At 56.0% G+C, this 26,759-nt stretch overlaps 1 protein-coding gene across 1 annotated transcript in view; it reads left to right on the top strand.

Annotated features, from left to right (window-relative positions):
- PREX1 (phosphatidylinositol-3,4,5-trisphosphate dependent Rac exchange factor 1) overlaps nt 1-25,423 on the top strand; it is a 184,040-nt gene extending 158,617 nt beyond the window's left edge. Inside the window, exons 22-40 of the mRNA XM_043553726.1 lie at nt 727-914; nt 1,189-1,347; nt 2,022-2,232; nt 2,661-2,937; nt 5,345-5,551; nt 6,826-6,914; nt 8,195-8,277; nt 8,397-8,487; nt 10,962-11,090; nt 12,793-12,834; nt 13,887-14,107; nt 16,598-16,697; nt 18,231-18,374; nt 18,473-18,587; nt 20,292-20,358; nt 21,667-21,839; nt 23,285-23,387; nt 23,610-23,677; nt 24,534-25,423. Coding sequence (XP_043409661.1) covers nt 727-914; nt 1,189-1,347; nt 2,022-2,232; nt 2,661-2,937; nt 5,345-5,551; nt 6,826-6,914; nt 8,195-8,277; nt 8,397-8,487; nt 10,962-11,090; nt 12,793-12,834; nt 13,887-14,107; nt 16,598-16,697; nt 18,231-18,374; nt 18,473-18,587; nt 20,292-20,358; nt 21,667-21,839; nt 23,285-23,387; nt 23,610-23,677; nt 24,534-24,576 — 2,510 coding nt within the window. The 3' untranslated portion in view covers nt 24,577-25,423. The remainder of the gene's footprint in view (nt 1-726; nt 915-1,188; nt 1,348-2,021; nt 2,233-2,660; nt 2,938-5,344; nt 5,552-6,825; nt 6,915-8,194; nt 8,278-8,396; nt 8,488-10,961; nt 11,091-12,792; nt 12,835-13,886; nt 14,108-16,597; nt 16,698-18,230; nt 18,375-18,472; nt 18,588-20,291; nt 20,359-21,666; nt 21,840-23,284; nt 23,388-23,609; nt 23,678-24,533) is intronic.
- Nucleotides 25,424-26,759: the final 1,336 nt, after the last annotated feature.

Here is a 26,759-nt window from a genome sequence, read left to right on the forward strand (position 1 = left end):
AGCGGGTGGAAAGGAAAGCAGTCCTGTCCATTTGTGCCTGCTTCCTTGTCTAGATATGTCACTACCTAACTGTGTGGCCTCTGAAGAATCACTTAGACTCTCTGGGCCCACGTCAATCAGGACTGAAACTGGTCTACCTAAAAACATTGGCTCAGCAAACTGAGAAGGGAGTAGGGTCAAGGAAGCTTCAGGTCCGGCTCGATCCAGTTTTACGTACAGTCTCACGAAGAGTCTCTCTGTGTTTGTCCCGTTCTCAGCTGCGCTCCCTCTGTGTTGGTTTCTCTTTTACATGCTGTTTTCTGCGTGCGATGGTTCTGGCAGCTTGGAATCCAGTTGAAAAAGAGGATGTTCCCTTTGCTTTGTAGATCGGACCAAAGTCCCAGACTTGACTTTCATTGCCCTAGCTTGGGTCACATGCTCATTTCTGAACCAACCCTTATGAATAGGGGACATTGAATCGCTGATCGCCCAGGCCTGTGTGTGGGAGGAAGGGTGTGGTTAGGGCTTCCCTCTCCTGAGCCACGTGGACTGGGAATGGGGCACAAAGGTGGGTTCCTAGGACAAGGGGTGAACGGTAGCAGGCTGGCGAGAGTGAGCAGAGCAGCAGCACGGGCTTCATGGTCCCGTGTGTCCGACGATGACAAACGTTTGTGGTGCAGGGTCGGGGGAGGGCTGGCTGGGGGGTGGTTCCCCCTCCTCAGGTTTGCCGGTCCCTCTGGCTTCCAGCCTTCCCCCTGCTGTCCCTGGGTCCCCAGCTGAGCCTGCATGAGGACAGCCCTGTGGTCAGCCTGACGGTGGACAACGGACAACTGGAGCATGGCGTGGTGTATGAGTACATGAGCACTGCAGGCATCAAGTGCCACGTGCTGGAGAAGATCGTGGAGCCCCGCGGCTGCTTCGGGCTCACCGCCAAGGTCTCGCCTGGCGCTGCCCCGCCCCGGGGGGCGGGGCGGGGTGAAGCGCCTGATTCCCCCGTCCTCCAACTTAGCCTGGGGCCCCCGCATTGTCCTCTCTGCTCCCCTGCCTGGTAGCTGTGGGACTCAGGAGAGTGGTTCTTCCCTCTTTAGTTAGCTTACTCATCTGCAAAATGGGCGAGTAATAGACTCCGTCTCCCAGGGCTCTGACAAGGCAACTGCTTAAGAGCCTCCGTGGTGCACGCTGAGTGCTCAGTGGTTCGTGTTTGTGCAGATCCTCAAGGCCTTTGCTGCAGATGACAGTGTCTTTGTGCAGAACTGTGGGCGGCTCATGGCCCTGAGCAACATTAAGACCATGTCCCACTACGAGTTCCGCAACATCTGTGACACCAAGCTGGAGAGCATCGGCCAGAGGATCGCCTGCTACCAGGAGGTACCTGCGCCCCTCAGGGTCTCAGCCGGGGCTGTAAATGTCAAAATGCAATCCAGCTCAGACTAAGCGAACAGGAGCATCTATTGGTTTCTGTTACTCACTGAAACGTCCGGAGGTGAATTTCAGGCAAGGTTGTTTCCAGGCGCTCAGACAGATACCGCACCGTCACAAGAGCGTGGCCTCTCTCCTCGTGCCTTTACTTTCCCGTGTTGGCTTCACCCTGGGGGCAGGCCCTTCTCGCGTGGTGGCAAAATGGTCCCCAGGAGCTCTCACCTCAGCCACCCCAGTAGAAAAGGAATTCGATGGGAACTCTTACTGGCTTGGCTTGGGTCCCTTGTGTACCCCTGTAGCAACCACTTCAGGGACGGGAAGCCTTATCTGCCCCTCACAGACTGTGGACTGGGGGGAGGTGGTTCCTCAAGGGTAGCTCAGGGCAGCTAAAATGAAGGAATGAATGTGGGTAGGTATGCGAAGGCCTCAGATTTCTCCACACCTTCCTTGACATCTGGATGCAGTGAAAGGCAGCGTAAGGGAATCCACTTTTCCACCTGAAGCTATTGGCGTTTTGTCCAGCTTCTGAATGTCTGGGCCGGGCTAGGATCGAGTGGGTGCTGGGGGTGGGCCGGAATTCCCAGGCCCCTGATTCGTGACCCTGTGCCCCCCACCTTTCTCAGTTTGCAGCCCAGCTGAAGAACAGGGTCAGCCCACCCTTCAAGCAGGCTCCCCTGGAACCCCATCCACTGTGTGGCCTGGACTTCTGCCCCACCAATTGCCACGTCAACCTCATGGAAGTGTCCTACCCCAAGACCACTCCCTCAGTTGGCAGGTCCTTCAGTATCCGTTTTGGTCGTAAACCCTCCCTCATCGGCCTTGACCCAGAGCAAGGTAACCGCACGTCTCTGTTAGGGGTTGTGTTCAGATCTATAGACACATAAACAGAAACCCGTCTGGAGGCCAGCAGTCTGGGGCTGCGATGGTGGCTCCACAGTCATCAGGGACCCAAGTTCCTTCTACCCCACCATCTGTACGTGTGGTTTCCATCCTGAAGGATGCCTTATGTTATAAAGTAGCTGCTGGAGTACCAGCCATCACATCTGTAATTCCAGTGAGGAAAAGTATCCTGGTACTTAAAAGCATATTAGCACCAAACTGAAACTTTCTTCTCCAAGTGATCTGATGGATTAAAGGAATATTTAGCAGGAAATTTTTCTCCCTCGTTGGGATTCTTGAAATAGGTTTGTGTATCTCTGTCAGAGGGGTTTACGGGTGCCTGGAGGCTCTTTCCAAGTGAGCCCTCCCTCCCTCCACTGTAGGCCACCTGAACCCCATGTCCTACACCCAACACTGTATCACCACCATGGCTGCCCCATCCTGGAAGTGCCTGCCTGCCGTGGATGGGGACCCCCAACACCAGGGTCTCAACGACAGCGGCTTCGGGCCAGCCGACGGAACCCCAGGCCAGGAGGACCGGGGCCTGAGCTTCTTACTGAAGCAGGAGGACCGGGAGACCCAGGATGCGTACCTACAGCTCTTTACCAAACTGGACGTAGCCCTGAAGGAAATGAAGCAGTATGTCACCCAGATCAACAGGTGAGCCCGGCCCCGAGGGAGGAGGGCAGGGAGCCTGGAGTCAGGGTTCGCCGGCTCAGCAGCATCGACGTTGTGGGCGAGAGAACCGTAGCGGGGGGTGGTGGGGGACATCACAGGCTATTCGGCAACGCCCCTGGTCTCTGTTCACGAAGATGCCCACAGCACGCCTGTTTCACGGCTGTGACAACCAAACATGTTCTCAGACGTTGCCAAATGCCCCTTGGGGGGCAAACCTCCCTACCCACCCTGTGTGGCCTAGACTTCTGCCCCACCAGTTGCCGTGTCGGTACCCCCCCTGCCCCTGCCCCACCATTGAGAGCCGCTGCTCTAATAAAATAATGGATGTGGGCAGCAGTCGTTAGTAGAGGCTGGCACTATTTGGAGAAGGCTTTGGGGGAACTTCATACTTTTGGCATGGCCGAAAGAGAGACAGCTGGACGCGCCTCTTCTGGCATTAATGCCCCAGGACACCCCACGGAAATGCACTGTCGTCCCATCGACATCTCGATCTCACTACTCGGTGACAGGACGTGGGGGATAGAGGATGGTGGGGTGGTCTTTTGGAGATGCGGGTGGCCAAATCCATAGGGTGGGTGATTCTAGACAAGTGACCCAGTGTCTTTAACACATAAATGGTGGGGGGAGGGGGAGCAGGTACAGGGAGGAAGAGGAGGAGAGACTTGAGACACACGTCAGCCAGACAGCGTCTGGACCCGGTCGGGATTCTGTTTTTAGCACACTGCCTTGTGAAGAGACGCTATCGGGGACATTTGAATGTGGATGGTACTAGATGGTGTTAAGGAATTACAAATTCTGTTAAGTTCGGTGATAGTCTGGGTGTGTTTAGAAAAGGGTTTCTCAGCCTTGACACTGTTCACGTCTCGGGCCAGATTATTCTTTTCGTGGGGCTGTTCCGTGTGCTGTAAAATATTTAGGGGCATCCCTGCTCTGTACTCATTGGAGGCCAATAGCGCCCCCACCCTTGTCCCCCACTTCACTTGTGACAAATAGAAATGTTTCTGGACATTGCTAAATGTTTGCCCTTCAGGAAGTATGCCAAATTGTTACATGTTTCCGAGGGGTGGGGGGTAGTTGAGAACGTTGCTTTAAAAGAAAGTCCTTCTGTGTTAGAGACGCATATGGAAGTATTTATGGGGGAAATTATATGACACCTTAGATTTACTTTAAATACTCCAGTGAAAGCAAAAGCCGTGGGAAAGACTGAGGAAACAAAGGTGGCCCCTGAGTTGCCATTGTCATAGCTAGCCGCTGGGCACCTGGGTTTATCGTACTGTTCCTCCGGCTTTTGTGTATGTTGGAAATCGTCCACGATAAAGGAGAAAGAACGTAGGGTCTGGAGATAGGAGGCACGGGTTTGAATCCTGGCCCCGTCACTTAATAGCCGTGTGACTTAGTCACTTAACCTCCCTGAACCTCGGTTTCCTCATCTGTGACATGGGGCTATTCATAATACTGGCCTTAATTGACTTGGAGTAGGGTTGTATCAGCCAGGGTTTAATGATCGCTTGCAAGGTGGCAGATGCTTTTCTAAGCATGTTACATATTTTAAGTCCCTTGATCTTTACAGCAGCCTAGCACATAGATACTGACATTACTCCATTTTACAGATGAGGAAATTGAGTCTCAGACAGGTGAAATAATTGCCTTAGGTCTCTGAGCTAGGAAATGGTCCTGGAGCCTGTCTGATTTAAAACCAGATGCTCTTAACCATTATATTCTGTGCCAGAGACTGACAGGCTATGGCCTGTGGGCCAAATCTAGCCCAGCCCACTCCTTGTTATTTATTTGTTTGTTTATTTATTCATTTAAATGTTGATTTAGGTTTGAGAGAGAGAGGGAATCTTGAGGCAGGCTCCAGGCTCCGAGCTGTCAGCACAGAGCCCAGTGTGGTGCTCGGACTCACGAGCCACGAGATCACGACCTGAGCCAATGTTAGACGCTTCACCGACTGAGCCACCAGGCGCCCCAGTGCTCGTTTTTTTGAATAAAGTTTTATTGGAACGCAGCCGTACCCATTTGTTTGCGTCTCGTCTGTGGCGCTTTCCCGCCAAAGCAGCAGAGTTGAGTCGAAGAGGTTGGCTCTCTGGGCCTTTCATGCTCAGTTTCCCAGGCCTGTTCTGGGCTCTTGAGCCTTCTCTGGCTTCCCCATGAAAAATAAAGATCGCCCCCGCCCCCCCCCCGACCCCCCGCCCGCTGTATCTCACGCCCCCTGCAGGCAGGGCAGTGGATGTGTATCTGCAGAGTTACTGGCGGGATTTTCAGCGAAGGGGTGGGAAGCAGTTGATGGCTCTCTGTGCTTAGGGTCAAAGGTGAGACCAGAGGTCAGGGCCTTACCTGGGGCCTCCGTGGGCCTGCGCCCTTAAGCTTACATCCTTTGCCCCAACAGGTTGCTGTCCACCATCACAGAGCCCCCCTCCAGGGCCTCTTGTGATCCCCCTGTAGCTGAGGAGGCCTCATCCCCCCCGCTGGTCAGTGAGGACAGTGAGATGGACAGGGCCGACCACGGGGGCATCAAGAAGGTTTGCTTCAAGGTGTCTGAGGAAGATCAGGAGGACTCAGGCCATGACACCATGAGCTACCGCGACTCCTACAGGTGGGGACAGCCGTGGGCATCGTGGGGGGACCGCGTGGGGTGGGATGTGCACTGATCCGTGGGAAGTCGGAATCGGCGGGACATTCGCCAGGAAGCGGTGGGAGAGGGCACAGTTCTCACCCGTTTGGTTCTGGGGGGGGGCATCTGAGCCCCTCCAAGCACATCCCTGAATCCCTGACACCCCTTTTGGCTCTCCTCCCCGAGGCTGGCGTTTCAGGGCCTGGGCCCCCGGGGTCTCCGTCCACCTGTTCTGCCTCCGTCCTGCTCTGTGCTTGTTGACAGAATGTGGGCAAAGAAAACGTCAACGTCTGCGGTGTGTTTTAAAACTCAACGTGAGACATATGGTTTCTGCAATAAACACCGTTTATTTTTACTTGATCCAAGGAGGAAGATACTAGTTGTTTTTTTTTTCCCCCTCCTAACTCTGAGAGAATCCGAATGGTTTTTCTACTGGTGAAGTTAATAGCGAAGGACTTAGCGAAGTCCTAATCAGAGGGTTAAGTAAGACTACAAACTTACTTTCCTATCATAAGCCGTACAGCGGGTAAATGGAATTTCTTACCTCGTGTGAACAAGCACTGTGGTCTCCAGTGAAAGGATGTGTAACGATTGGCCGTTGCGAGGAAAGTGGAATCTTAGAGGTGCTTCAGAAGACACAGAACTGGTGGGATTTCCCCAGAAAACCCTTGGCCTCCGTCCTCGTTCATATTCTTTCCGTCTCCAGGGATCCACTGGTTGGTGTTTCTGGCTAACTGGGCACTATGTGTCCCTGGAGCCTCATGTCCATCGTCCAGGATTTTCATTCTTACGTTTTTGGGTCCTCTGATTTTTTCCTTTAGTTGTCAAACAGGTGAAGGAAAGAATTCAGGACTGTGGTTTTTCATTTCCCGGTATCTTCTGAGCTCCTGGGATTCTCTCCGCCCTCGCGAGGTTATAGCCAGGCTGGGGAGGGGACGTGGAGCTGCGTGGCCAGGTGTGGCACCTGCAGGCGTGTCCAGGGACAAGGCTGTCCCACGGGAGGAGTGACAGACGTTGCATACAGATGGACACGATTCCCCGCCCTGCTACTGTTGCTGTGTTTTTGTGCTGGGGCCTAGACATGTTTCTCCACCGTCAGACACGGAGAACCCACCAGAACGGTCTTCCCCGGCTCTGGCACCGGTGGTCGAGGGGCCCAGGGTTTTGTTTACACTCTGGCAAGTGGGTTCGGGGAGCTGGGACCAGAAGGTGTGATCTGGAGGGTGGCTCCGCCCTTCCTCTCTGCTCCTCTGCAGTGAATGTAACAGCAACCGGGACTCCGTCCTGTCCTACACCAGCGTGAGAAGTAACAGCTCCTACCTGGGCAGTGACGAGATGGGGTCTGGTGAGTGCAGTGCTCCAGGGGAGCGATCTCTCCGCCGGGATTTTGTTTTGTTTTATTTTATTAGATTTCGTATTACTTTGCGTAGCGTGGTAGTGTATTTCCTTCCATTCCCTTAGCCAGCGTCTGTTTATTGAGCACCTATTGGGTCCTGGGACATCCACGGTGAATGGAAAGACAAAGACCCTAGCACCCCTGGAGCAGACGTTCTCCATGAATGTCACGGACACAGAACGCATGAAACATTCATGATGCAGTGACAGATTATGATGGCCGCTCTGAGGTCACTCAAGTAGGGTGACCTGATGGTGTCCATAGAAATGACACACGCTCAAACCAACCTTTCAAATGACCCACAAAAGTCCATCAAAAAAGTGCATGGAAGTAAGTTAGAGGCACCCCCCCCCCTCCAGAAGTGACCATCAATGGTATTTGGAGATCATCACTGAGCACGTATTTCTTCACACATGGACAGGGGGATGGATGGCCGGATGGACGCACAGACATAAATAATAGTTTATAGGTTAGATGAGACTGTATTCAGAGCTTTTGCCGAAAGACTGAAAGTCATTTTTATTTTAGTTCATCTTAGCCCTCACGATTTTTATTTTGTGAACAGGTCACACACCCATCTGGTTCCTATTTCAGAAGGCACCAGAGGGTGGGTGATGACAAGCCTCTCTCCCGCCCTTGTCACCCGGCCCCTGGTTCCCAGTCTCCCACTGTCCCTGCTGTCTTCTGTGCTCTTCCAGAGCTGGTCTATGCACAAAAGTTTAATTTTAATTATACTTCAGCTTAACAGAAGAAGAAAAAAAAGAAGCTCAAGTAAATTTGACGATATTGCTGAACTTGAGATAAATGTTTCATCACATAAGATGTTTAGCCGCAGAAAGTGTCCCTGGGGAGGTTTTAGGCAGGAGCTTACATGTGGCAGCTGGTTTAACTGAAGCAGCTGGGGGATGAATCCGGGGACTTGGGATCCACTTCCTTTTGTCTGGCCCCCTGTCTCCTTCTCTGCAGAACAGAATAATAGCAGTGGCTTGTTGCTGTTGTGTAATACTAATACTTGAGTTGCTATTGTCTGTTTTGCAGATGAAGAAACTGAGGCTCAGAGAGGTCAAGTGAGTTGCCCAGTGCCACACAGCCAGGATCTGAGTCTACCAGACTCCGAACCCGCCTTGGGTTTTGGAGCTCTGCTGCTATACCGCCTTCTTGGGAAAGCGGTTGGAAAGGTGTGGATGGGGCGGGAATGGTTGACGGCCATGGCTTCTTCCTTCTTCCAGGCGACGAGCTGCCCTGTGACATGCGGATCCCGTCAGACAAGCAGGACAAGCTTCACGGTTGCCTGGAGCATCTCTTTAACCAGGTAGGACCTTTGTCCCACCCCTGGCCTGACCTTGGGTTCCTCCCATCACCCCTAGTGAGGACAGATAAGCCAGGAGCTGGGGCAGGGGCCAGACTGACCCGGAACTTCCTGCCTCCCAGGTGGACTCCATCCACACACTCCTCAAGGGGCCAGTCATGAGCAGAGCTTTTGAAGAGACCAAGCATTTCCCCATGGACCACAGCCTGCAAGGTGAGCAGAGAGGAGCCCCTGGGCTGGGGGAGACCACGTGCTGCAGGGGCGGGACACCTGGGCCAGAGTCCCCGCTTCGTCCCTCTCCTGCCCCCTGGCTGTGAACCTTCAGCAGGTTCAGCCCCTGGGCCACATCCACCACAGCCTGCTTTGTTTTTGTGAGCTACGAATGACTTTTTGTTTTGTTTTTAATGAAGAGTTGTAAAAATAAAGACAGAGACTGTGTGTAACAGAGACCATATGCCTCGCAAGGCCTGAAACGGTTCCTTTCTGGCTCTTTGCAGAAAAAGTTTGCGGACCCCTGGGCTGGTCCCTGAGCCTCTCTGGGCCTCCACCTGCCCATTTGTTTTTTAAATTTTTTTTTTTTAACGTTTTATTTATTTTTGAGACAGAGACAGAGCATGAACAGGGGAGGGGCAGAGAGAGAGGGAGACACAGAATCAGAAACAGGCTCCAGGCTCCGAGCCATCAGCCCAGAGCCTGACGCGGGGCTCGAACTCACGGACTGCGAGATCGTGACCTGGCTGAAGTCGGACGCTTAACCGACTGTGCCACCCAGGCGCCCCTCCACCTGCCCATTTGAAACATAAGGGGAAGGACTGGTGCAGTTTGCCATGCTTCACACACCCAGTCCCCACCTGCATCATCTTAGACCGTGCTCACAGATCCTACCTACATGTTCACATTTTTAAACACCATACTGTCTTTATTATTATTGACATGCATTTTTTGGAAAAGTATTTCCCTTTTATTTATTTTTAAAAAATGTTTGTTTATTTTTGGGACCGAGAGTGTGCAGGGGAGGGACAGGCGGGGAGAGAGAATCGCAAGCAGGATCCGTGCTGTCGTCACAGAGCCCGGTGTGGGGTTCGAACTCATGAACCCTGAGACCATGACCTGAGCCGGAATCATGAGTCAGATGCTTAACCTATTGAGCCACCCAGCCACCCCAAGTATTTCCCTTTTAAAAATTTAAATTTTGGGGGCACCTGGGTGGGTCAGTCGGTTAAGCGTCCGACTTTAGCTCAGGTCATGATCTCGCGGTCCCGTGGGTTCGAGCCCCGCGTCGGGCTCTGTGCTGACAGCTCAGTGCCTGGAGCCTGCTTCGGGTTCTGTGTCTCCCTCTCTCTCTGCCCCTCCCCTGCTCATGCTCTGTCTCTCTCTCTGTCTCAAAAATAAATAAAAACATTAAAAAAAATTTTTTTTTAATTTAATTTTTAAGGAACTTACCTAAACTCTATGTGTGGAAAACCAGTATAACATGCCATAAAGTAGTGATTACCATAATGCTAAACCCAATGGAAGCATCGACCAAAAATGTGATTAAACTGTCATTAGTCACTGAGGCCTGCCCACAGCTCTTTGTTCTTCCGTGAGAGGGGTCGGTGAGTTGAAGGAGTGGTGAGGATTTAGCAGCACCAAATTGGCAGTTTATTCTTGAAACGATTGAGAGAAAAGGACTCGACATTTATGTGCTCACATCAGCCTCTCCTCCTGTTTACTCACCTACCCATCCATCTCTGTACCTACTAACCCACTCGTCCATATACCCACCCACCCACCGTCCATCCGTTTGTCTAGCCAGCCAGCCACTCATCTACATGTCCGCTCCCCTACTCACCATCCGTGCATCCATCCATGCGTCCACTAGCTAATTCCCAAGAACCAGCTTGTGCCAGGCCTTGCGTTGGGTGCTCGAGACCCTGAGATGAATGTGACAGTGCCCCTGACCTGAGGGAGCTCCTGGTTGAGTGCAGGACATAGGAAAAGAAGCAGACGGTCACTGCTAAGTAAGAGTAGGAAGCGGTGAGGCGGGGCCCTAGCTCCCCTGCCCCTCCTTCTGCCTCATGATCACCTCTCCCAGGGGATGAGCCTCAAAAAGCAGAAATGTCACATTAAGAGAAACCACTAAGATCTCAAGAAATCTGAGACTTCATAGCAGGGAAGAGGCCAAGGGACAGAGGCCTGGCCTTTGAATAGCCCTGCTGGGGCCGGGTTCAAATCCCATCTCTGTTGTTACCCAGCTGTGGGACTCCAGGCAAGTCGGTCTGTGAGGGCTCCCCTCTCTCTATATGGAAAAGGGTAGACCAGGTTGTAACTCGTGTGCCCGCTCGACTGGCTGTGGCTGCAAGGAGGCTGTACCTGAGAATTGTTCTGTGTCTATGTCCAGGCTTGGGAGAAAAGGATGCAGTGATTGATTTGTAATGTCTGCATTGGATCGGTGACAGCTGTGAGGAGCTGCAGGCTCAGATGAGCAGGAAGCAGTGCTGAGATGGATTAGTGATGTCTGCCATGAGTGCAGCACTATGAATCGTAGCACACTCACCATGTATCTGCCTTCTGTGGACCAGTTAATTCCCAAGGGTCCTGCCAGCATCCTTGACTTAGGATTCTGAGCTTTGGAATGTAGTGATGGGACATAGGCCTTTGTGCCATCATTCTTCAATGCTACCTCTGTCCCTTTCGTGCCCCAGAGTTCAAACAGAAAGAAGAGTGTACAATTCGTGGCCGGAGCTTGATCCAGATCAGCATCCAGGAGGACCCCTGGAACCTCCCCAACTCCATCAAGACCCTGGTGGACAACATTCAGAGATATGTGGAAGGTTGGTTGGGCGGGGAAAGTTGTTTTGTGGCCTTCAGTTCTGAACGTGGTGAACGCAGAAAGGTCAGGAGTGAGTCAGTCTCCGTGTCCCATGTCTGTCCATGCCCAGGGGAACGAGAAGAGTGGGTGCCCCTTTCTCGGCTGAGTGTCCTGGCACTGGGCCTTGTGCACACTTGACCCGGGAGCTGCGGGTCCTGGGTGCCCCAGGCTTCCTTGCACAGTTAGGAGGCCGAGAAGGCTGAACTGGTTTTCTTCTCGGCCTCCAAAAGCGTGGCTTCCTTCTATTTGTTATTAAGGTCGCAAGCTAGGGGCCCACAGGTAGGTTTAGATGCTATAGCATTAAGAAATGTGAATTCACTGCCAGCATTCATAATCTGAGATCTCACATAAAAGTCTAGAATTCTGGCCCCTCTTGCACCATCAGAAGATCTGGCAGTCAAGGCCTGCAGTCCCACAGTCACGCGCGGCTAGAGATGAGGGGCGGAGGGGGTCATTCACCACACTCCCTGCGGCCTGGTGTCTGCTTCACGCGTCTGACCTCACCTCTCTGGCCCTCGGCAGCCGTTCAGCCTGGGCCTCCTGGATTGGAGGGACCCCAGGACAGCAGGAGGTGCTAGGCCTCAGGGCCACCCCCCCCAGGAACAGCAGCCTCTGAGTTGGAAGTTGGCGTTGGCCCCGAGCTGGCCTGTTTTCCAAACTGTGTTCGGTTAACAGCGTGGACACTGGAGCGGGATGGCCGAATCCCAGCTCTCCACTCGGGGCTCTGTGATCTGGGCACATTCTTAGACTTCTCTGTGCCTCAGTGCCTTCATATGTAAAATGGCCTCATGGTGCCTCCTCCCTCTCGTGTTGTCTTGAGAATTAAGTGTCACTACAGATAAAGTGCTTCGTTCAGCACGTGGTGCACGGTGAGTCCCCAGTGGGATGAATGTCTGTGGCTGCTGCTGTCCTCACCACACCAGCCAGGTGCCCTGGGCCTCTCCAGGACAGAAAGTGTCTTTCTTCTTCTTTTTTTTTTTTTTTAACGTTTTTATTTATTTATTTTGAGAGAGACAGAGACCTCATGGGTGGGGGAGGGGCAGAGCGAGAGGGAGAGAGAGAGAATCCCAAGCAGGCTCTGAGCTGCTAGTGCAGACGTGGGACTTGAACTCACAAAACTGTGAGATCATGGCCTGAGCCGAAACCGAGTCGGACGCTTCACTGACTGAGCCACCCGGGTGCCCCAGGACAGAAGGTATCTTAAGAGGCCAACTCTGAAGGCCTTTCTGGTTTTTCTTGTAAGCCCCCTCTGGGCCTGAGAGCCTCTTTGTGAAGGAAAGAGAGGATGACGTTAGTTCCGTCTCTGGAAGGCCTGAGCCTTGTCCGGGCACGTGCAGGGCCCTAAATGTGCCTAAGTGGCCAAGGAGGCACCTGTGTGTAGGCACACATGTGAGTTGTGTGCCCACGTGCGTGTCCCAGGCTCCTGGGCTGGGCCCACAAGTTGGAGGGGCTGGTTTCGGCCTCTTTCTGGTGGGCACGTGTAAACAGGTGCAGCTGCCAGTTGGGGTTCCGTCCCCTGGGTGTCTGGGGTTTCTGGAATCCATTCGACACAAGCTTCTTTAGCACCCAGGGCTTTACCGCAGAGGGTCCGAGCACTGGGGCTGTGGGGAGGGCCCTTCTGCCGACTCCTCTCAGCCCGTCCTTGCTCTGCCCTCTCCTTCCAGATGGGAAAAACCAGCTGCTCCTGGCCTTGCTGAAATGCACAGGTGAGGGCTTTGGAGGGGCGACGTCTGCGTGTCCGGGAGAGGCCGTCCTGGCAGGGGTGATCCTGACCTCGGCGCAGGGAGGCCTCTTCTGCCGGCCCGTGTTGGCTTTCCCATGGTCGTCAGGGCCTGCATGGGGGAAAAGTAACTTCGTGACCCCTAGCGCCTCTCAGAACCACGGAGACCTCATGTCGTTTTCTCGCGCCCAGGCGACAAGCCTCAGGGCCCTGGAGCCGGGAGCCCTGTCTCTGGCCATATCCCGGGCCTGGTTGGATCTGGATGAGGACACGGGACGGAGGGTGATGAGCAGAGAGGCTCCTTGTCCGTAGCACCCTCAGCCCCAGCCTGGGAGTCCCTACCCGGCAGACAGTGGGGGGGAGGAGGGGGCTGGTGGGGGGGGGGCTGGTTGGAGGTGTTCTCTGTCCCTCCCTTCTTTCCAGAAAGTCTCAGCCAAAGGGCAGCTACAATGGAGTCTAGGTCAAAATTGGTCACTGAAACCCAGTTGGCAGAAGCCAGTGATCAAAAAGGGTCTTTTCCAGAAGGTTGGGATCCCGCACAACTGGTTGATGGAAACTGGCCAGTTCTGCCAACCATGTCCAGAGCAGGGGCAGGGTGGGGGGCAGCGGGAAGGAAGAAGGCGTTCTGCTCAGAAACGGAGAAAATGCTCAACTGCCTTTCTTGAAGCATGGCTCTTGGTGGCAATGCTTGGTGTCACTGTCGTTCTCAGGGCAGAGAAATCCCCGACATGTGGGGTAAGGGTTTTGGGAAAACCTTAAAAAAAAGTTTGGTTTTTTTGTTTTTTTTTTTTGAAGAGACAGGTGGATGGATCACTGAGCTAATTGAGTTTTTTGGCCAGTTGGCCTGCTCTTTAGAGAATTGGGTTCTGTGACGTTTGGCGTTTGTTTGCCGGGATCAATTAACTTCTGGCAGGCTGGGGCCCCGAGGGGGGCGCTGGCGGGGGGGTCGGTTCTGGGCCCCCGGGCCTTGGGACGGGAGCCTGCTGATGGCCCGGGAGCGCCCAGCCCAGCGGGGCCCCCGCCCTGCCCTCTCCCCAGACACCGATTTGCAGCTGCGCAGGGACGCCGTCTTCTGCCAGGCCCTGGTGGCCGCCGTGTGCACCTTCTCTGAGCAGCTGCTGGCGGCCCTGAGCTACCGCTACAACAACAACGGCGAGTACGAGGAGAGCAGCCGGGACGCCAGCCGCAAGTGGCTGGAGCAGGTGGCGGCCACCGGAGTGCTGCTGCACTGCCAGTCCCTGCTGTCGCCGGCTGCCGCGGTGAGTGAGGGGGCGAGGCGGCGCCTTCCGGAACTCGGTACAGGAGAGCTCTCGCTTGCTGCCCCGGGCTCTCGCGCACCTCGCCGTGCGTTCGGCGCTTATTGGGCCCCTACCGTGTGCCACCGTTACAGGCGCTGGGCATCCGGCGGCGAACAAAACCGTGCCCTTGTGGTCGAGAATCTTAAATCCCGGTGGGGGAGGGGCAGACGTAACTAAGTGAGATGAACGATACGGACCAGTGGTCCTCAATTAGCCAGGGCAAGTGTACCTCCTGGGAGACACTTGGTGATGTCTGGAGGTATTTTAGGCTGTCAGAACGGAGGGAAGACGTGGATACTTCTGGCGTCCGGGCTTGGGGATGCTGCTAAACCTACAGTGCTTAGGATGCCCCTCGCCAACAGTTAACCTGGCCCCAAATGTCAGCAGCGCCACCTCTGCGTGTGAGGATAAAGGCTAAGGAGAAAAACACGGAAGGGGGCAGGAAGGTGGCCAGTGAAGCCCTCACTGAGAAAGTGACATCTGACTAAGGATCGAAGGAGGCGGGGGAGTGGGCCATGAGGATACGGGGAGGAAGCTTCCAGGCAGCAAAGAACAGGAGGTGCAAAGGCCCTGAGGCAAGAGCCTGCGTGCAGTGTCTGAGGAATAGGGTGCCCAGAATGGCTGGAGCAGAGGGAACCGGGGGAGGGTGGGGGAGGGGGGTCCTGAGAATTAACCGCGACACACTGTGCAGGGTCTTCCAGGCTGTGGTAGGGGCTTTGGCTGTTCCTGGGTGGCTGTGAGCCCCGGGAGGGTTTTGAGCAGAGGACGGACCCGGGTCTGACTTCTACGCTTAATGAATCGCCCACCCATGCTGCTGGGTGGGGATGAGACTATGGAAGGGCAAGAATGGAAACGGGGAGGTCGGAGAGCCTGCTTTTGGAACAGTCAGGTGAGATTCCCTGGTGCAGACAGCATCTCCTTTAATCCTCGCGGTAGCCCTGAGGTGGGTCCTTTACCATCCGCATCTCAAGGATGAGAACGCCGAGGTCCAGGGAGTCAGGTTTGAACTCTGGGAGTCTGACTCTGAGCCCGGTTAACCCCTAGGGCACCCTGCTTTCTTTGCATCTTCTCTTTTATCCCTGACTCCCCTGTCTGTTCACTGTCAGGGCTCGGAATCAGCCCCAAGGAGGCAGAGCCAAGTTCTCAGCCTTTGAGGGTGCCGGTGTCCGGAGCTGACACCCCCCAGCAATGCGGCCCGTAGTGGCACTTGCTCTGTGCTGTTTGCTCCTCCACACCGTGTGCCCTCGGCTGAGCCCCCCCCCCGCCCCCCCCCCCCCCCCCCCCCCCCCCCCCCCCCCCCCCCCCCCCCCCGCCCCCGCCTCTGCAGCTCCGAGCCTCCTGGGCATTGTCCCAGGCTGGGCTGGAAAGTGTGGCCGAGGCGCGCCCTCTGCTGGTCAGTGTTGCATGCAAATGTCTGCCTGGCCTGAGATCTACTCACATTTGGTTCCCGAAAGCACCCCTGGCGGGACCGAAAGGCAGCTGGGACAGCCAGCCCTCACTTTCCTCTTCTCAGATGAGGACATGGGGCCCAGTGCATTAATTCATCAGTCACCATGATGTGCCAGGCTCTGGGCTGGGTGCTGCGGGTCTGCAGCTAACTGAAGGGAGATGGAAAGGAGGAGAGTTCTATAGAAGTTGCAGAAGCGACTGGGTTTCTTTGGGTTCAGGGGTCAGAGCCAGCTTCTCTAGTGAGGGGATGTTTGAGCCGAGACCTGGGTACCGAGACAGCTGGTGGGCTGGGTGGTCTGAGGAAGTGTTCTGGGCAGAGGGAACAGCATGTGCCAAGGCTCTGAGCAGGCTGGGTATGGTTTGGGAGATCAGGCTGGCCACATCTGTAGGGCTTGGGACTATTCGGGGAGTAGAGAGAGGGTTCAGAGGCTCTCCCCGCCTCTCCAGGTTATCCATGTCTGCCCTGTGCTGGGGGGCGAGGGTGGCAGAAGGAGACCTGCAAAGAGGTTGGTGTTGTCCTTGTACTGGGGGCATTGGGGGGGGTGGGGGGTGGGGGTGGGGGGTGGGCCAGCAGAGTGTTCCGGTGGCTGAGCTGGTGGGGGCTTGGTGATCTGTATAGGGTGAGGGGAGAGAGATGTTGAGAAATCCTTAAAGGTTGGGGGCTCGGTCCCCTGGGCCAATGCTAGTGTGCTTCGCCAAAGTGGGCCCGTTGGAGGAAGGTGGGCAGGAAAATGGGGACTTTTGTTGGGCGTGTTGGGCTTGAAATGGCTAAGATGGATCGGTGCACATTAGAACATAGATGGGTTCTGACCACGGGAGGTACAGGATAAGCCTAGAGCAAACGCAATTTCACGTCCAGCCCTGGACAGCCCAGCGCAGGACCCTGTGCCTGGTAGGCACGCAGCCTGGTGTGTTGACCAGAGTTGAATCACAGAATCTCGAAGTGAAATCTCAGGATAGGGGTGGCATCTGAGACCCCTCCACCCTGTCTCCCTTCTACAGAAGGAGGAACGGACCATGCTGGAGGACATCTGGGTGACCCTGTCAGAGCTGGACAATGTCACCTTTTCCTTTAAACAGATGGATGAGAACTACGTGGCCAGTGAGTGATTCATAACATCCCTACTGTGAGAGTTGGGGTTCTGGGATGGAGGTGACTGCTCTGGGGCCACCCTGCCACCAGGGCAGCTGCCCAAGGTTAAACCGGATCTGGACTTTCAAACCTCTTGCTCCCAACATGAGTCCCAAAGCCGAACCTTGGGGCATGTATGGAAAGAGGGGTTTCGTTTTGTGTAAACCCAGTCATCTCCAACAGTTCTTGGAATAACAGCCAATACCCAATTCTTATTAAAATTCTGCCCTAGAGATACTTCTTTGCAGTGAAGACTTCTTAAGATTTCCTAAGGGGTTATACCATAATTTTTTCCCTGACTTTCTCTCTCCCTCCTTCCCACCTACTCTTTCACCTGCACATCCATTCATCCATTCATCCATCCATCCATCCATCCATCCATCCATCCATCCATCCCATTCACCCTTTATCTGTTTACCCACCCATCAATTCAATTTATCCATCCATCCATCCATCCATCCATCCATCCATCCCATTCACCCATTTACCTGTCCACCCACCCACCCATCCAGACAGCCCATGCATGCATCCATCCACCCATCCATCCATATCCATCCATCCATCCATCCATTCATCCATCCATCCATCCATCCCATCCTCCCATCTGTCTGTCCACTCACACACCCAACCAGCCAGACAGCCCATCCATTTACCCATTCATCCAATCCATCCATCCATCTACCCAATCCATCCATCTATCCATCCACACACCCATCCATCCACACATCCATCCATGCCATCTATCTATCCATCTTCCCATCTACCCACCCACCCATCCATCTATTTGTCCATCCATCCATCCATCCATGAATCAATTTCCACCTCCTTGGGGCTGATGTCATCCTGTTCAAAATGCACAGACTGGAGTGTAGATGGATAGCAAGTGTCTTCTGGGGTACCAACTGGAATTGACTGGCAGTGGCTGCCTGTCCACAGGCAGAGTTGGGCTCAGGGGCAACTGTTGACCGGTTAGTGATTTTGCAGGATGGGGTGTGAATGCCGTAATTTTGCCACTCCTGCCATAAACTCTTCCTTATGGGTGCAAATAAGATGCAGGTCCTGTTCGAGGGTAGGTCTTGCCAGGTAGAGGCCCTGGGCTCCCAGGTCAGGGGTACAAGGAGTGCGGTGAAGCTCCGGGGACCCTGGCCGCTCCCCAGGGGGGCAGAACCCGCGCCAGGTCTAAGAACGAAGCGGTGGAAACCAGGACCTGCGGAAGGAGGCGGAAAGAAGTCAGAGGCTCCTCTCCTGTGTGCGGGAGGGCGGGGCTGTCCGAGGCCAGCGCTGGAGGGAGGGCAGGGAGGGCTGACCAGTGCTCTAGGGCGGGCAGGCAGGGAGGTCCCAGGATGCCTCCCCGAAGGTGGGAGCCAAGAGATTCCGAGGCTACTCCGCAGAGGTGGTGAGAGCGGGGACGTGCGGGGACGCCACTCTGCCCGGCGAAGGTAGAGCGGGACTCCCCCCAGGCCCAGGGAGTGAGCCGCCCTGTCCCACTGTGCCCTCCCACAGACACCAACGTCTTCCACCACATCGAGGGCAGCCGGCAGGCGCTGAAGGTCGTCTTCTTCCTCGACAGCTACCATTTCTCCAAGCTGCCCTCCCGCTTGGAGGGCGGAGGCAGCCTGAGGCTGCACACCGTGCTGTTCACGAAGGGTGAGTTGTGGGGTGCCGGGTGGGGCCCGGCGGGGGGAGCCGAGGCCTCTGAGCACACCGGGACCCGGCCACCTGCTCTTCTGCTTTTTCCTTCATAGCTCTGGAGAATGTGGAGGGGCCACCCCCTCCAGGCAGCCAGGCTGTGGAAGATTTGCAGCAGGAGATCAACGCCCAGTCCCTGGAGAAGGTGCAGCAGTATTACCGCAAGCTCAGGTAGGTATCTGCCTGGGCTGCGTGCTGGGGACAGGAGTCTGGGCACTGCCGTGGCAGAGCAGGCATTAGCACGTAAGGCACCGGGCAGGTCCCCAGTGTGGGAGTGCACAAAACACCCTTTCTTAAGCACCTGCTGTCTGCTAGGCCCTCTGTGTACACGGGCTGTGCAGATTCTCCCAGAAGTCACAGGAGGCCATTCTAGCCACTTCACAGATGAGGAGACTGAGGCCCCGAGAGCATACCCAGCTTGCTCAAGGTTGCACTGGTAGACAGTGGCTGAGCTGAGCTTTGAACTGGGTCTGTTTCCCTTCAAAGCAGATTCTTCCAATTGAGAGGAGCTGTGTATTCCGTTCTGTGTGGGGTGGGAGTTGGAACAGGGGTCCTGGCCTTCTTGAGCCTGGGAGGAAAGAGGGTGAGCCCCAGGGCCTTGGCCCTGCTCAAAAGAAACCCCCAGAGAGAAGGGGAGAGCCGGGGCCACATCTGCCAGAAAGAAGCTTCCGGCCCAGGGAGGCAGCTCTCAGCACCACCCCGCCAGCCCGGCTCCTTCCTAATTCTGCCTCACCTTCTTCCCCTGTGGAGAAGGTAGATTGAAAATCAGGAGATTGGGATTTACTGTCTCGGGGCCCAGCTTCACCATCTGGAGATGGGAGAGTGACGCTTTCGTTTGCTTGTTCAGGGAAAACATCCAGCTGTATTATTACAACTGGTGTCTCTTTGGATTGGTCAAAGCCATCAGTCCATCTTGTGCCATTTGTTGAATATATATATATATTTTTTAATGTTTATTTTTGAATGAGAGAGAAAGAGTGCGCGTGCAAGCATTGGGGGGACAGAGAGAGAGAGGGAGACACAGAATCGGAAGCAGGCTCTAGGCTCCGAGCCGTCAGCACAGAGCCTGACTCGGGGCTCAAACCCACTTAACTGTGAGATCACGACCTGAGCCGAAGTTGGACACGCAAACGACTGAGCCACCCAGGCGCCCCCATTTGTTGAATATTTGAAACATTGCCTCCAAGAGCACTCCCATATCCATCCCTTCCTTTATTCAGCACGCGTTAATCGAGAGCTTTTGTGGGCCAGGCTCTGTTCTGGATGCTTGCTCAGGAGACCGCAGTGGCCAAACAAAGCCTGTTCTTCACGGAGCACAGATTCTAGAGCAGCAGTTGCCCTGCGTTGTCAATAAAGTTTTATTAGCACACAGCCACGTTCCGTTGCGTCTGTACTGTCCGTGGCTGCTTCTGGGCTACAGCAGCAGATCTGAGCAGCATCTTGATGGAGACAGTCTGGTCCACACAGCCTGAAACACTTACTGTTCTGACCCTTCACAGAAAAAACTTGGCTGAGCCCTGTTTCTAGAGGGGGAGAGGGGCAATAAACCAGTAAACGAAGGGCACTGTAACGTGCCAAGTGATGAGAAGTGCTCAGAGGAGAGACTCAGTAGGACAAGGGGATAGACGGTGGGGAGGCAGGGTGCTGATTGTGACAGCAGGCAGGGAGAGGTGGCATTTGAAGAGTGCCTGTTGGGGGGGGGAGTACGCAGGAGGCCCCTGTTGTCCCCACCCCCCACTGCTGGAGGAGCAGGTGGCCGGATGGGGAGAGCCGTGCAAGGCGCTCCCAGTGTGAGTCTTTGGGGGAACAGAGGGGCAGCGGCTGCAGTAGGGTAGGGGCCCCGCCCTCACCGCCACCCCCATCTTTCTCTCTCAGGGCATTTTACCTAGAACGGTCTAACCTGCCTACGGATGCCAGCACGACAGCGGTGAAGATAGACCAGGTGTGCCCCCCTTCCCTCACCCTGCTGCGGAGCTTGGGCCGGGCTGCAGGCTGCTGTCAGGGTCAAGGTGCAGCAGATGGGGCCCAGGGTCCCGGCCCAACACCCCGGCCCAGCACGAATCCTGGCGGAGAAGCCCCTGAGGCCTCTGTAGTCCCCCCTCCAGGGATATCCCTCCCGGGAGAACTCCTTCCCTGTTCTAGGAGTTCCAGCTTCCTCCCCACCCACCTTTGAATTCCTTAGATGTTTCTCCCCCTGCTGGCATGGGTGCACCTGTGCCTGTCTTCTCTCCCTTGTTTACCCAAGCATGTCTCTGCAGCAGCCGCCCGCACCAGATGTGGCCGTGTGGTGGTCTTTTTGTTTGATTGAAATTTGTTGCCAGCATTTAAATTTTTTTTTAATGTTTATTTATTTTTGAGACAGAGAGAGAGAGAGAGAGAGCATGAGCAGGGGAGGGGCAGAGAGACAGGGAGACACAGAATCTGAGGCAGGCTCCAGGCTCCGAGCTGTCAGCACAGAGCCTGACACGGGGCTTGAACCCACAAACCGTGAGATCATGACCTGAGCTGAAGTCGGACGCTTAACCGATTGAGCCACCCAGGCGCCCCTATTGCCAGCACTTCAAAATCAAAAGCTTTCCAGTGAAATGGAGGCTTCTAGCTTTTCTTGAGAAATGGAGAGATCTGGCTGTGTGCGGCCCACATTCCCACGTGTCACAGTTGCTCTTCCGAGGGTGTGTGCTCCGGGCCTTTTGCCCACGTCCCAGGCGCAGGCAGACCTCGAATTTGATGGCACTTTTGGGGTACTGGCCTCGGGACTGGAGGCTGGGGGTTCCCGGAGAAGTTGGTGGGCATGGTCCTCTGGGAGTCCGTGGTCTGGCTGGCAGAATATTAAGGTGACACAGAGAGAACGGGCAAGCCACCATTTTGTGCCTGCGCAGGTGATGGAGGGAAGGTCCTTGCCAGGAAGGCTCTGTTGGGAGAGGACAGGAGAGGGCACTTCTTTCCGGCTTAGTTAGGGGCACACTGGGGCAGGTGGAAAGAATTAGGTAGGAAGGCTAGGCTGGAAATGTAGTGTAAACACAGAATACCAGCTTGCGGGGCAGTGGGGAGCCACAGATGGTCCTTGAGCAGGAGTCGTGGAAGGTTAACCGGGCTGTAACCCCCGGAGAGGTGAGCTGGGAGGACAGCTACAATAACAGAGCCGGGCGAGAGGGAGATGATGGGGAGCAAGGCTGGTGGGGGCCTCCTCTCAATGCCCTGGGGTCTGTGTGTGTGTGTGTGTGTGTGTGTGTGTGTGTGTGCCTCACAGCTGATACGCCCCATCAATGCCCTGGATGAGCTCTGCCGCCTCATGAAGTCCTTCGTCCACCCTAAACCTGGTGCCAGTGGGAGCCTGGGCGCCGGCCTCATCCCCATCTCCTCGGAGCTCTGCTACCGCCTGGGTGCTTGCCAGATCGCCATGTGCGGCACGGGCATGCAGAGGTGAGCTGCTGTGACCCTGGAGTTGGGGGGGGCGGGGTGCTGGACGGGCTTCCGGGAGCGGGGAGGCAGGCGGCCGGGGGCTGAATCCTGGTTCTGGCCCTGCCTGTTGAGCCCAGCCACAGCCTTGGCCCTCCCTCTCGGCCTCAGTCTGGGCAGCGGGACTGCAGGGCTGCGTGGTCCTAGGTGCCCTGTTCTGGTTCTCTGTGCTCGGTGTGAATGAGCACCTGTGCAGGGTGGTTCTGCCTGACCATCCGTTCGCCATTAACGCGCTGGTCTTCGCTGGGGCGGAGCTGGCCTCCATGCCTCGTGGACACTCCCCCACTTTCTGCCCGTTGTCCCTGCTCCTCGTCCCCAGGGGTGGGAGTCACCTTCTCTGAGACACTCCCTGACCTCCCAGTTTAAAACCGCACCCTCTGCCCCCCACCCCCCTTCCCCTCCCCTCCTCCTCCCCTCAGCAGCCCCACCACCATCCCACACGCTGGGAGCTTGGCTTGTGTGTCAGTTTACGCCCAGTCACCACCCCCCACCCCCCCAGTGTCGGCCGGCTCTATGAGGGCAGGAACTTGTTTCGCTTCTCTGCCCTAGCCTGGCACCGAGCAGCACCTGGCACACAGCAGGTGCTCCATAAATGCTCGTCGCGAGTGCTTGCTGTGTACTGGGCAGCACCGTTGTCAATGGATTAACTCATTTCCTCTTTGTAGCAAGCTGGTGTGATATGGCCTCTTCCAGGGGTTCTCAGTCGAGGGCGGTTTTGCCCCCCAGGGGACACCTGGCACCGTGTCCCGATGCGAGGAGGGCACTGCTGGCGTCTAGTGGTCAGAGGCAGGACAGCCCCCCACGTCCCCCGGTCCGAAGGTCAATAGTACCTCGATACTGGTCTGCCCCTGTCTCGCGGTTGAGGAAGCCGGTCTGGAGAAGGCAGCTTACCTGCTGAAGGCCACAGAGTGATTATATGTGGCTGAGCTCTGAGTCCAGGGGGTCTGGCTGCAGTGCCCACGTTGTAGACTTGTTCAGAACAGACGTGAGGGATGAACGGATATGTCCTGTCGACAAGTTGGGAGGCCAAGCGATTAAGGGAATCACTTCAGTTGTTTCCTCCAACAAGTGTTTATTCACCAAGGTCCTCTTCTGAGCTGGCCTTTGGGAGTTTCAGAGAACAAAACAGGCGAAAGGGAGCAACGGCCGCCTGGTGCTGACGCCTTAGTAAAGCAGGAAAACGCCCACTGTGTGCGGGAGTGCTGGCTGTGGGGAGGAAAGACGGGCAGGTGTTGGGGTGGATGGGGGAGGGGACAGGGGGGTTGGGGGGCCTCTCAGGGAGAAGACGCCTGAGGAGGAAGGAGCAAGTCCAGCAGTTTTCTGGGGGCACGTGGGGCAGTTCTCAGGGCAAGAGAGCAGGGCATGAGGCCTGCCCGGCAGCGACGGCCCCTCCCGCCCCTCCCCTGCAGGAGCACCCTGAGCGTCTCCCTGGAGCAGGCGGCCATCTTGGCACGGAGCCACGGGCTGTTGCCCAAGTGCATCATGCAGGCCACGGACATCATGCGGAAGCAGGTGAGGTGGCCCCACCCTCCAGGGACTCTCGGGGTCTCGTGGGCTGAGGGCATGGTGGCATGAAGGGCCCCAGACCCGGACCTCCTCCCCATCCGGCGGGGCCCCGGATCTCAGCTTCTGGGGCCTCCCGTTACTCCCCTTACCCCACCCCACCTGCACCCACACACTTCCTCCCTGAACTCTGTGTAGAGGCAGGTCCCAAGCCTCCTTCTTTCTTCCCAGGGACCCAGGGTGGAGATTCTGGCCAAAAACCTCCGAGTCAAGGATCAGATGCCCCAGGGTGCACCGCGGTGAGTGGCTGCTCCCCCCAAGCCCTCTGGGAGGCCAGGACCAGGCTTGGCCGGAACTCCTGGCCTCACCCCGGGAAGCCCCCATGGTGTTCACGCGGGGCCCCACCGCTCGTTTATGGGGACGCACTTTGGGGGGGCGACAAACACCACTGCAGGCAGCCTTCTTAGTTCTTTACCAAACAACAACCTTGTGAGCATTCTCTCCAGCCGGCAGCTGGGGGGACTGAGGCACAGAGAGGTTAAGTATCTTGTCCGAGGTCATACAGCTAGAAAATGGCGGAGCTGGGACCCTGCGCCCTGGCAGTGGAGGCCTAGGGGCCGCGCTCCTGACCACCGTGCTGCCTTGCCCCTCTGTCCTGCCTGTGTCACCACAGCGGCCTCCGGTCCGGTCCCCCTGCCATCATTCTCCCCACAGCAGATCTGACCCACGAGTGGCTCCCTCTTACTTGAGGGTGAAGCCCAGGCCCTTGCCGGTGCAGCCGCGAGGGAACCCGGGGGCCGCCCGCGTGGTGCCGCAGAGGGTCCCCCCGTCTGTGAAAAAACTCCCAAGGGCGGAGCGCTGTGGCTAGTTTGCCACCACCGGCGTGGGAAAGCGCACAGCTCCCGCCGTGTGCACGGACGCGCACACACGTATCCGCACCCCCAAACACGCACGTGCAGACGCGTCTGTGTCTGCAAACTCGTTGCCGGTCCGGAGGGGGCCAGACGGCCGGGGGGGAGCACGAGCAGCGTGGGGGGTTTTCACCCCGCATCTTTTTATACCCGTCGAGCTGGGCGCGTTGGGCGCGGATTATGTGCTCAAAAAGAATGGGCGACCGGGCCATTGCTCATGGGGCTCCTCACCCGTCTCCGCCAGGCTTTACCGCCTCTGCCAGCCTCCGGTGGACGGAGACCTCTGAACGTGCAGACAGGTGCCAGGTGCTCGGCTGCGTCCCCCTCACCCCGCCGGAGCTGGGCTTTGGGAAGCCACAGGGGGCCGCTCCTTCCTGCTCCAGGATCCGTCAGCCTGCGTCTTCACCTCCTGTGTGGACAAGCGGAGCCCCCGCTCGCCGAGGAGCCGGCCGGTCGGCCCTGGGCCGGCACGTTCTCCACGCTTGTGCCAGAAGGCCCGAGGGGGTGCCGGGGACCCACGGAGCTCACTGACGGGTGCAGCCAGGACCTGGGCTCCTGCCCACAGGTCCCCGGGACACGGAGGGGGGATGTCACGGGTGCTGCAGCTGGAGGTCTGCGCACCCAGCTCCCTCAGGATGGTTCAACCTGCACTTTTGAAACCCCTGGTTTCCTTCTAAGTCCACATTCCAGGCGACACGCGGTGTCTCCTCCTCCTCCTCACCTTAGCTGCCAGTTCACCCCTAACCCTGTACTAACCTGCTCGGTGGACTGGGAGAAGCCGGGCCTCTGCCAGGAAAGACAGAGGGATGGGGCACACCACCTGTCACCAAGAGGATACTCCAGAGCCACACCAGCTTCTGACATTACCGCCATTGGAACTCGAGCCACCAGTCCTGGGCGCGAGATTTGCTCCGACTTTATTTATATGGCGTGAACTCTCTATGGTTTGTTTTGGGGTTTTTATGTTGTTGGTGTCGTCGAGATTTTTTTCTTTTTTCTGGGTTGTGTAATTATATATTTGACATTTTAAATCTCAAAGAAAGGTATATTGTCTAACAGGGGACCAACATAAGGTAGTGTTGATGACTTTTCCCACTTCTACTAAAAGAGAAAACTAAATTATTGAAAATCCAACAAATGTCAGTATTTCATCTTTTTTAATATTAGGGTCTTAAGGTATCACTCACAGGTGTTGGCTAGGATTCCCTTCCCCCCCGCCCCCCGCCCCCCCGCCTCAGTTCTCCAGCAGCCGGTCAATATTAGCTTGAATTACTCTGCTCCCTTTCGGCCTGGCTGTGAGGGTTTGACAGGCAGGTGGACCAGGGCTGGGGGTGGGAGGGGGTTGAAGCGCCCACTTGAGATGCTGTCCCGCAAAGGTGTCTGTCCTGCAGGTAGGAGGGCCCCTGGGAAACGCTGGGTGGTGGCTTCTGTAACTTATTATTATTATTATTTTTTGATGTTAGCTCAGAGCAGGGCACTTGGGATTTCTCAGCCAGCCAGAGAGACAGGAAGTCACCCTGCCCGCCTCCTGGGCACAGGGACCCACACTGGGACCTCCTCAGCAGTTTGTCCCCTCTAGCTTGTGTGTGCCAGCAGGGAGAAACCCCAGCCGAGGTAGAAGGGAGGGGATATCTATAATCCACCCTTGTGTGGTGGGTGAGATCAGGTCTGGGTTGCCCCCTGCCCCTGAGACTTGAAGCCCCACCAGCATCTTGGCCCCCTGGGCCTCCAGGGACCACCCTCCATCACTTGCCACTGTGGCCGAGATGGCAAGACGTGGGCTTGTGGCTGGACCCAGGTGGCAGGGACACAAATGAAGACCGGCTTTAGCCCCCTGGTGGGAAATGGAGAGGGGCCCCTGAGGGCAAGGGCGTTGTGCACTGGTTTACTTTAAAATGTACAGATCTTCTCATTAAAGTCATGATAGATTTTTTTATTATTATTAAAAGTCAGTTTATAATACAAAGATCTTGATCTGTGGAGGGTTCCTTTGGGGCTGACTCTGGTGGTGAGGGGCAGGGCGGGGTGGCCAGCATCACGGGCGGAATGAGCTCGTGCTTTGAAGACCATACTGGGGACGGTTCCCATCGATCCTGTCGGAGTCCTTGAGCCAGAGACCCCCTCCTCCCCCCCCCCCCCCGCCACGCGACAGTGACGTTACCCCCCTGAACCCGTTTCCTCCTCTAACACGGGGACAATACATGTTTTCTCTTGCAGGGGAAGAGTGGCGAGGGCTACCCAAGAAAGCACAGTAGGTCTGTGCCTCAGTCGTGCCGGGGCAATAGGGGTTTTTATATTGCGTTCACCTTTATTTTCCATTCCGAGCTCCATTTCGCTGCGATGGTGGAAAATGTGGCAATTTTCCCAGGCATTCCTTGCCTTCTCTTGGGTGTCATGTCAGGGTTCCCGCTCTTCCATGTGCCCAGGGGTCCGGATAGGTCCAAGGGATGCTACCGAGCTGCCCTCTGCT

This window comes from Prionailurus bengalensis, chromosome A3 (assembly GCF_016509475.1).
Source record: "Prionailurus bengalensis isolate Pbe53 chromosome A3, Fcat_Pben_1.1_paternal_pri, whole genome shotgun sequence".
In the NCBI taxonomy this organism is placed as follows: domain Eukaryota; kingdom Metazoa; phylum Chordata; class Mammalia; order Carnivora; family Felidae; genus Prionailurus; species Prionailurus bengalensis.